Source organism: Nicotiana attenuata, unplaced genomic scaffold (assembly GCF_001879085.1).
Source record: "Nicotiana attenuata strain UT unplaced genomic scaffold, NIATTr2, whole genome shotgun sequence".
Taxonomy (NCBI): Eukaryota; Viridiplantae; Streptophyta; class Magnoliopsida; order Solanales; family Solanaceae; genus Nicotiana; species Nicotiana attenuata.
The window spans coordinates 195,621-206,287 of NW_017671618.1; the positions used below are offsets into that span (position 1 = coordinate 195,621).

The 10,667-nt window shown below is 33.9% G+C and overlaps 2 protein-coding genes across 2 annotated transcripts; both read right to left on the minus strand.

The window, feature by feature from the left end:
• Nucleotides 1-868: 868 nt before the first annotated feature.
• Nucleotides 869-1,210, minus strand: LOC109209332. The gene has a single exon (XM_019372594.1). It carries the CDS (start codon nt 1,208-1,210, stop codon nt 869-871), a length of 342 nt encoding a protein of 113 aa, XP_019228139.1.
• Nucleotides 1,211-2,938: 1,728 nt separating this feature from the next.
• LOC109209329 (glutamate--glyoxylate aminotransferase 2) lies at nt 2,939-9,328 on the minus strand. Its single transcript, XM_019372591.1, has 14 exons — nt 9,152-9,328; nt 7,811-8,010; nt 7,250-7,315; nt 7,050-7,167; nt 6,446-6,527; nt 6,267-6,354; nt 5,942-6,100; nt 5,383-5,556; nt 5,154-5,285; nt 4,697-4,762; nt 4,478-4,542; nt 3,813-3,904; nt 3,569-3,725; nt 2,939-3,227 (listed from the first exon to the last, which is right to left on the minus strand). The coding sequence occupies exons 2-14, from the start codon at nt 7,925-7,927 to the stop codon at nt 3,098-3,100; spliced, it is 1,446 nt and encodes a 481-aa protein (XP_019228136.1). The 5' UTR covers nt 7,928-8,010; nt 9,152-9,328; the 3' UTR covers nt 2,939-3,097.
• Nucleotides 9,329-10,667: the final 1,339 nt, after the last annotated feature.

A 10,667-nucleotide genomic window follows, 5' to 3' on the forward strand; every position in this document is an offset into this window, starting at 1 on the left:
CAACATATATCGTCATTTTGACTTGCATGTGCATGTATCTACCTTCATTTTCAAGCTCAAGGAGAAATAGTACCAGTTGCTGTTATAATTTTGATGAAGAAGAAAAAAAAGATAACATAATTCTTGTTTTCTTCCCTTTTCTTTTGATTTGGTGCAAAAAGCATGGAGGAAGAAGGCAACAAAAGAACTGAGTTACTCCCTCCGGTCCATAATTAATAAGTGACTTTTTTGTTACACAAGAACAATGTGTAATAAATTTTAAATAATTTTTAAAAATTGTGACCTCATTGATATAAAGTACACACAAAATACATGTCTAAAGACTAAAGAGGAAGTATTATAAATAGAAACATGATAATTTATGAAGTTGAATAACAAAATTATATAAGTAGAGTATATTTTTGAGATGGTGAGTACTTCTATATGGGGCATATTTTTATTTTTTATCAACCTTCATTATTTTTGTAAAAAATTATACGTTTCCTTTAAATTTCTTTTAATTTTAATATAATATATACTATACAGTTTTCTAAAACTTTATGCTCATACGGTATACGCGCAGCGCGCGATATCTTAAGGCTAGTTTCGTAAATAATTGAAAGACACTTTTAAGTATTTAAAAGTATTTGGATAAAGTGTTAAACTAATAATAATTCAACATAAAGTGGGAACGAGGCTGAAATATAGTACGTAAATGAAATTAACATCTTATTTATTTATACATAGAGAACCTTGTATACACGAAATCGTGGAAACCAAACCAGATGAGAATTAAGCTAGGCTAGGTAAGTACTAATTTGAATATAAGAAAGAGAGACTAAACTGAAAACAAAATAATTAGATTAAAATGAGTTTAATCATGCTTAATTCAAAATTCAACTCTGCGTATAAAAACAGACTCCAAGTCTCGTGGGGGTTGAAAGAATTCCCTAGTATAGTTACACCTTGAAGAAGTTTTTCTCTTCTTAGGAGCAGGTGGACATATTAACTTTTTTGATGATAACCTTGATTCTTCGTACGTTGGAGTAGTCGAAAACTCTTCTTCTTCTTCTTCTTCTTCTTCAACATGTTTGTTCTTATTCTTGGTTGTGAATATGGGCTTCAATGGACTCCTTAATGTAATTCCTGCAATGATCCATCCTTTGCTTTCTGACTCTTTTATATTTCCATCCATTGGATGATGACTAGTTGGCTTTTTCGAAAATCCCATTAATTAATTAATATTTGATATAAGAATCAAAATTTTGGGTTCCTATATATAGAAGATGAAAAGCTAAAAAGAAGAAGATAAAAAGATTTCTTGTGTTCCCTTGTATTGGGAAGAGAATATATTCTCAAAAATCTTGAAGAGAAAGAAAGAAGAAAGGGTTTTAGGGATATGAAAAGGGTCTTTGAGATTGATTTTTCAAGCTATGGAACCTTTATTTAAAGAAGAAGAAGAAGAAGAAAGAGAATAATAAATGAGGATGTGAGTTGAAGATTAAACAAGTTGTTGTTTTAATGTTCCCTTTTTTTACTATAAATTTTGCATTGCCTAAAGAAACAAAAATTATAGTATAGGGGGGAAGAAAAAAGAACTCGGGGAAACCGTGACCTAAACAAAAGCTAGAACAAAAAAAGGTTTAATTAAAGGCATGGAGAGCAAAAAGAGTGAATGTGCCCGTGAGAATTTCCTGACCACGGGCAGTGTCACAGTGGTAAAAGAATAAAGTTCTTTTTTTTTTTTTTTTTAAAGATTTGATAGTCTTGGCTTTATTTATATTCCTTAGCGCGAGTTTACTTTCTTTTCAGCCGTCAAATTATGAAACTTTTGTAAACGGAGTTATTCAATATTTGTGTAAATAAGAAATAATAGGTACTCAATATAATAGTTAAGTTATGCGGGTATGAATTATTCGAAAGCCATTGCAATAGAATTATATAAATAAAATAAATAGAAAATAGAGTTTTCTACAACCAACATATTGTTTCACCGTTTGCTTATAATCCCAGTTTAACTTTAGTATTTCCTCTTGAATGCAAAGCTTTGGACCTCTATGTTTATGTAGAATGAATTTTACTGTATAGATGAGCTCTAGACATAGTTCAGTTACTTTTTGTTTTATATGATATCAATAGAATTAAATACTTGTAGTTTAGCCCTCTAGACATAAAAAGTACTCAATGCCCCTCTCTTAAATAAAATTACTTACTTTTTTTATTTGTATTGTAAGTTTAGAGTTTATAGAGCTTTATTTGTCCATAATAGAAGTGTCTCTTACTAGTAAAATCGTTTGACGTTAAGAAAACACTGCGACATACAAATATTGACACGGCTAATACTACTCATATTATGTACATACCTAGCTTAAAACAAACCATGAAGGTTATTTCTGAAAAACATAACTTCCAAAAGTATCAAGAAAGTCTCTTTATCTTTTTTTTTTTTTTTATAAAATAAAAACCACTAAATCATAATATAACATAGTCTAACCGTAGCCATACAACTTTTGACTGCAAATACATAAATTTCACCTAAATTTAGATGTATTTCAGTTTCCTTACATATAGAAGGGTAGCTTTGGGTCCTACACACGAATGTGAAGTGTTAAATTCAGAATTTTCCAGACTTCGGCAAATTAATACTGTATTCATTTAGATTAATTTCCCACAAAAACCTTTTACTTGAAATTCTTTAGGTTAATGTTAGTTTGGATTTAAGAAGAAAATTTATTTTACGATCTATTTTTACATATAGGTATCTAGAATTTGAATCCATCTCATTTCCATTATGCTGAAAAATATATATAGTTAACAAAAGGACAGTCTACGAAAGTATACGCAGTACTAATTGGTTACCATCAATATTTAAAGTCAACGAGGTTTTAATATGGTCTTAATTACTATCTTAATTCAATTAAATGCAGAATGGACGTGAAAAATTTATGAGGCAAATCTATACACCACAAAGTAAATCTAATAAGTCTTATATAACATAAATGAAGGCTAAATAGAGGGGGGGAAGGAAAAGGTTACGGTCAAGTAGTGTACAATAATTTTTTTGTTTATGAGAATTGCAGTAATTGTAAAACAATATACAGTACAATAAATACGCCTTTTACATCCTGGAATAGCCTTTGTGGTCTTCATATTGCTCCATGAACTCATCGTTGAACTTTTTGAAACTTGACATTATTGCAGGCATGTCTTCTTCAGCTGGCAATATGGTTGTCCTTAGGTGGAACACCCTACATACACAAGCTTTTCTTTGAGCCCAAAACTTATAACAGAGTTTAACTTCTACACACTGACGGACAGTGTAAAAGAATTTTAACACTATCAGTTCATCTACAAAATAACTACAAGTAACTAACCGTCCATAATAAGTGGGGTCCGTAACTTGAAAAATATAATGTAGGTTTTAGCTGCTGCAACGGCTTAAACATACGGAGGGGCAATTGAGGTTTAACAGCTACTTAAACAAAGGAAACCCGAGAGAAGGGGGGGAAAGGGAGTTTCTGAGAACGCTGAGGTATGTAATGAATATAAGGGCATTTTGGTATTGAATATGAAAGGATAATAAACTCACCCTTCCTTTTGACCAAATCCTGAACCAGGGACAGTGGAGATGCCAGTTGCTTCCAACAGCCTGAGACAATAGAACACGTCGGGAACTTTCCCAAGCTTCTTTGCAGCCTCTATTGCTCTAGGAGGCAGTCGTATTTGTGGGAAAGAATACATTGCACCTGAAAAGATTTCCTCAGAAAGTTAGTGGGAGCTCATTTGGCATTTGATAGAACACAAGAACTAGATCCAGTGAGCTGTTGACTTGCCTTCAGTGAAATTACAAACAACATTTCTGCAGCTGTTGAAACCATCAGTCATCATGTGTGCCCTCTTCCTTAATGACTCAAGGATACCCTTACTGCAATTAGAAAGAACTAATATTCGTCATTCAAAAGCGAAGAAGTGTGTCTATATGTGCGGAATGATGAAAAGAAATTACAGTAGAAAGATAATGATATAAATCCATGTTTTTCCAAAAAACAGAAGAAGAAAAAGCGGTGAATTGGGCTGCATGTGACTTTAATCCCCACCTACTTTAATTCACTGTATGTGACTCCAGACGATTAGGAGTAAACATGAAGTTGCAATGTGATCAATGACCCCAATGTAATTGTAATGCTGGGAGTTATGTTGGGGAGAAGTGCATTCTTTTGACAAAGTTTGAATGACCATAGCAATTCTAATGGTTCTGCTTATTTAAATGGTCTCATACTAATGCATTATTATAGTCATAGATGTATTTATAACTTTAAACTTCTTTAGAACTCACTAGTTCAAAGATAAGAGCAACTCAGGGGGCAATTAGTTTAAAAGTCCATATCCAAAATCCATCGGTAAGGATGAAGTTTCTTTTTTTTTTTTTTTGGTCAATATCTAAATTCCTTAAAAGAAGTTCAAGAATTTCGTCAAGGACTGATGTCAGAAGTCATACCTCTCTCTGACATATTGGTCATATGAGATATCTCCAGGTTTAGGGGGGTTTACCATTAGCCCCATCTGTAAGATACAAAGGAACGGGACATTTCTCGTCAGATGTGAATTAAACAGGGCAAACTGGAGCTAACATGTTGGATTGGTATTGGAAATAAGATGTTGCTCAATTTAAAGCAAATTAAGATTATGCGGAGGAGACAAGTGAAAATTGACTTACAAATATCTGTCCAGGTACATTTGGACTGAGCGATATTGAAGCAACCTTGTATATTTCTTCGACAGACTGCAAACATCAAATGCGAAAAAAGGAAAGGCTCTGTCTTAGGTACATAGACTCCAAACCAAAAAAGCTGTGTTAGGTACATAAAGTCCAAATCCAAGAAAAACTTACATTGTCAGACTATAATATGACCATTAAGTTTAATAACGTATACCCTTGTGAATAGCTTTTTTTTTTTTATAAAGATAAAAATAAACTACACCATTGTGAATAGTATGAAATGATTTCCAGTTAAAAGATCCAATCTAATCTCTTCAAAACTATCACCACAAGAGTTTTGCTTATGTAAACCACGACACAAAACTAGGCACCGAGGGATAAGCACTTTACTAAAAGCAAGAATTATCTATCGTATTCCTATCCCTACAGTTTGAATTGGAAGCAAAAGACAAACCTTTGGAGGAATGTTGGTCATCTCAAAGTATCCTCCACGCTGTCCACATTCACCCCAATATCCTTTGGAGACAGTGTGAAATGAAACAAGCTGAAGCTCCTTGCTTATTGGTGGGCCCATATCCAACAAAACCTTCATATTTGGTGAATAACATTTGAAATGAGCATTGTAGGATCTGAAGATACTGGTAGGTTAATAAATTCATTAAGCAGAAATTTAACACATGTACCTTTCTTGCACTTATGAAAGGGCGCTCATCTTGGTAAATGTTTTGCTGATAAACTTCATCTCCAAGTAATACTAAACTCTCTTGGTGACAGAATTGAATTATTTGCTTAAGATTTGCCACACTAAGACATTGTCCAGTGGGATTTCCAGGGTTTATAATCACCATAGCCCGTACCTAGGCAGAAACAAAAAAAATGTATGGCTAATTAAAACGCAAACACAAGATGCTTTAAGATATCAAAAGCGAAAAGTAATTCAGCCTTTATTTGCAGCCATATCCAAATTTTTGTGCGGGTAAAAGGAACCAGTCCCCATAGAATAGATTTTAAGTTTCGCCTGTTTCTAAAGATATTTCTAGTATTCAGTCCTAGGTGTGCTTAACGTCCACTAAGCCCAAAAGTTGCTAATAAAAGTGAATTTCGGTGAACCTTACGTGTGCTTAAAGTCAACCAAGCCTAAAAGTTGCAAATAAAAGTGAATTTCAGTGAACTATACTCAGAATTTACACACACATCATGTTTATCTGCATATATATGAAAGCAGAAGTACAGCATACTCACAGTTATTCCCTTGTATCGTGCCTGTGCAACTGATTGGCGAAGGTCATTAATATCAAGACCCCAGTTTGCAGTCTCTTCAAGGTAGTATGGCACAAGAGAACCCCCTAATAATTGTATTGAAGCAGAGTATAGCGGATACTGGGGAACAGGGACCAATATCTAGCAACAAATGTGCACTCATTAAAAATATGATAATGCATGTAAAACATAGGACCAGGAGGTGCTAAAAAAAGGAACTGCTTAAGTTAAAACCAGATGTATGAAGGGAGATAGAAAGAGAATATAAAGAGGAAATCCGTGCTATTCATATCAAATTATCAATTACCCCATCACTTGGGCCGCGAATGACACTATTCAAAATCTGCATCACACCTTTGCTAGCACCATCTGTGAGAAATATGAGTTCTGGATCACTGTCAAACAAAATAACTACTACTGTCAGTTCAGGAATCAAATTGAAGAAATCAAACAGGACCAAGTAAAATGGAAAGAGCAATCTATAACCTTGGATATCCATCACGTCTCTCAATGAATTCTGCAACTTCTTTCCTTACACCGGGAGTGCCACGGGAGTCACTGTAAGCACCTAATTGACCAGCAATATAGAATACATCATTCCGTAGCTAAAAGTTACTGTCGCAAAACTGTGCCAAAATCGGTTATGCTGCTTGGAATTGAGTGCAATAACAAGAGCACAGATCAATAGTGAGACAGGGATTTCAGTTACAAAGTCAAGTGGCTGTAGTCTAATTTAGCTTTTATGCATTGAGGAAGGGATACAATTCATAACCCCTAATATCAACAGTTCCGAAGTTACAATCCAACTATCACCTCTCAAGGGATAAAAAGTTGGTAGTCCTTTAGGATATAAGAAATTACAGAGACTAAAGAAGTTACATGTGAAATAACACATTACAGATTTCACAAACACAATGGACAAACTATAAGCAGGACCAAAGAGTAAACGGTGAAACAAAAATATGAAAATCATTAAAATACAAAAAGAAAATAAAGAAATGAATAGCTTCTGACATGAAAGGAAGAGAGGAAAAGAGAGTGATAGCACAAGGTGCAATTTGACAATTAAAGGTTATCTGAGAAAGGATACCTAGACCTCCAGAAGTCATTGCAAGATAATGTTTAGCCCTCGCAATTGCATCAGCAGGGAATAAGAATCCCACGTTAGGATCATCCAGTAGAAATGGAGCTTGACACAGAGCAATGACCTGATATATAGAGTCCAAAGTTTATACATGTATAAAAACCTCAAGCATCTCATAGAACAGGCATTCAGCAACTGTGACAAACCTGGCGAGGAAATGTCAGTGGCTTCTGTCCAAGAGCATGGGGATTACCAACATTGGTAAAAATGATCTGCAGAATAACAGGAATAATGAAATAGTATACACATGCTTTAGGATGAATTAAATAAGAGATATGTGATACTTTGACGTGTTTTCCTAGTTACATGCCACTAAATAGTCTTCATTCAGACGATTCCCACAAAACATTAGGATTTACAAAATTCCTCCTCGTCAGAGGACTCTGGAATAGATTAATCACTACTAATCTATAATTGTTCAATGGTGACATCATGTCAGAAGAGCGTGTACGGTCTCAACATACTAGATCCGGATAGTTTAGATGATGAATTTCAAGTTCTTATGCATTTCCATGGGATTCAAATGGAATTTGGCAACAATTCAGGCTCTATACATGTGACTTATTCAATCCTTAGAATCTTGCCAATTGCCTAAAGTTTGCTTATAGTTCCCTGATTTGAGGTCAATTAGACAACAAACATAGTGCATGCTGGAACGTTGAATTTCTTATAGGAAAAAGAGATGAATAAGTTGACAAAACTTATACCTTTTTGCCTTCCTTCTGAAGCTCAGAAGCTCGAAGGTACAGCTCACCCCTGACAGCATATTGGCACTTCTTCACATTTTCATTCAGATTGTCATAGTCTAATGGCTTAGAAGACATTATAAGGAATTAGAGTTTTCTCTTTGTTCAAATTCCAAGCAAAGTGATGGTCGTACCGGCAGTCTAGCAGCTTAGCTCAAAACCTACAATTATATGAAGAAACTATAAGCAGTAAAAAGGAACAATGACTGCAAAACAACAAGAATTCAAAAACCAAAAAGATTAAACATATCACTTGATACTCCGTTGACCAAAATGCTTAGCCCAATGATTATAATACCACAACTTCCCGATATAAAAACCCCAAATGCAATCAAAAAATATTATACGCAAGAAAAGTGGCAATCGAGTTACATATAATGTATGGACAATCTATCAGTAGGTCCATGATTTCAATTTTAGCGACATTAATTGAAAAGGAAACAGTAATAGTATGAGCTGGGAACTAGCAAAACAACAATGCACGCGACCACACACACCCAAATCAATATCTGCATTCACTAAGTATCATAACAGAGACCTTTTACAAAATTTAACAAACGCGCACTCAAGGCTGGACCTAATGGTTAATAAAGTGGGTGCAGACCTTAAGGCCAGGGTTGAAACACATTAGCACAACCAGATTTTTCACTAAGGGAATTCAAATTATAAAGAAGTAAACATGTGAAGTATGCAAAGGGATTCAACATATAGTATATATAGGTTTTTATAAAATCGACCTATCTACACTAATTTTCCGACAAAGAGGTGTCAATTGACTCTCGCTGTACAAGGGCAGCTTCGCCCCTGTTTACAACAAGCAAACAAAAAATGCTAGGTGATTTATTTATTTGCATCTGCGTAAACCTTAGTGGGCAGAGTTACCCGGAGGCAGCAAGGTGGAATAGTAAAGGTGCGCCCAAGCTGCCCCAACAACACCATTTAAAAAATTAGAAATTAACAAACTCTTTCAAGTAAACAAATGCTAGCCAATAAAACTCCCCCAAATAAGCTGTTTTATGAAGAAGTATTAGATATGAACGCATGAGAAATCAATCACATATTCACAACACGACGAAATCACATAGAAGAAAGACAAAAATCTTTGTACGTAAGCATTCTTTTTCGATCCAATTAAACATCAACAGAACACACAAAGAATAGGCAGAATCACAAAAATAAACAAATTCTTTAAATACCCATCTTTTTAAAAATCATAAAATTTTGTATTGGACTCTCACATATAGAAACCAAGTTTTCATGAAATAAATAAATAAAAAACAACTTGAAGAGGAGATCGCTTACAGTTAGAGCCAAGTGTTATCTGAGCCCTGGTGCAGAACTGAGAAGTCTGTCAGTTCTGTTTGAAGTGAAAATGAGAAGTGCAATTGTTTTGGGTGTGAGCCAAATAGGATAATTTTATAATATGTGTATATGTGGCCAAGTGTCAAGACATAAATTCCAAGGTGAAACCACAACCACTGAACAATTGGTAGAATGGATTATTCTGTACATTAGATTTTTGAACTTATTACACAATCACAAATTTGGAGATAAAGCAAATCGTGGTGCTGCTTCAAACTATAGAATTGTGGTTTTGGTTCTTGATATTGATGTCGCCCTCATTTTGCCAACGACGATTTTACTTTTTCTATTACTCAATCAATCAACTAGGGTCGTTTTGTTCGGAACAAAGATAAATAATATCAAAATCTTTAATATAAATTTCTCCCTCCGTTCCAATTTAGATGAACACCGGGTACGAGTTTAAGAAAATTGAATAATTTTAGAATTTGTGATCCTAAACAAGTTAAAAAGGGGCCCAGAGTATTTGCGTGGTTATAAAATTTTATCATTAAGGATAGAATTGTAAGTTTAATCTAAATTGTTATTAAATTTAAAAAAGGATCATTCTTTTTTGAACGGACTAAAAAGAAAATAGGTTTACATAAACTGTAGTATATACTGATTTTAGTTAATACCAACAATAAATATGAAATAAATACAATTTTATTATATACCAGAATTAATATAATAACCAATTGACCCCAAGAAAAAGGGCCAGATTATCAATTCCAGTAACCAAACGACCCCAAGAGGAAGGGCCAAAAGCTGCATAATCATGATAACAAAATTATATTGGGGAAAAAAATGAAGACAAAATTGTTGAATTGAAATTGAGATTACGTGTATTTAAGACAAAAGGAAAAAGGTAAGTCTTGTGGACGGCAGATGGTAAAAATTGCACGGGGCGTCCTATTTGGTCGCTCTCATTTTTAACTTATACCCTAATTTTTACAACTTCAGACGCCTCCTTCTTCCTGCTATCTATGCGCTCCTTTCTTCCTTCTTTCTTTTCCTCTTCTTCTTCTTTTCTCTCTCAAACACATGAGACTCTGTGTAAGTATTATTGATTGAATATAAAATACACAATGATTTAGCACTAAGGTATGAATTTTGCGTTAAGTACATCTGAAATTTTATTTCCCCAAAAAAGAATTAAAGATGGTTCTTCTTAATGCTGAATTTCCTGATAAGTCCATTATAGCAACTGGATCTTAATGACAACTTGTCATTGTTGTTTTAGAACTTCAGCTCTAAGAATGCTGAAGTTCAGCAAATCTATCTATCTATCTATAGTATTATACAAGTACGAATGTTAAAACGCTAAATGTTGAACGATCAAAATATCCTTGAAATGTTAATCGACTTTTATATCCTTAAAAATTTAATTCTTTTTGGGAAAAGATAATACCATAGTAGGTAATTGTAAAATTTAGAATTTTGCTTATACTAGAACTCTAAAATCAACCAGGATTTT

What these genes read in the sequence shown, in the direction of transcription:
- LOC109209332 (XM_019372594.1), bottom strand. Translation starts at nt 1,210, where the DNA reads ATGGGATTTTCGAAAAAGCCAACTAGTCATCATCCAATGGATGGAAAT.
- LOC109209329 (XM_019372591.1), bottom strand. Translation starts at nt 7,927, where the DNA reads ATGTCTTCTAAGCCATTAGACTATGACAATCTGAATGAAAATGTGAAG. An exon ending in CACTGACATTTCCTCGCCAG is followed by an intron (nt 7,168 to 7,249) that starts GTTTGTCACAGT and finishes TCTATATATCAG; the next exon opens with GTCATTGCTCTGTGTCAAGC. An exon ending in AATGACTTCTGGAGGTCTAG is followed by an intron (nt 6,528 to 7,049) that starts GTATCCTTTCTC and finishes CTGGTCAATTAG; the next exon opens with GTGCTTACAGTGACTCCCGT.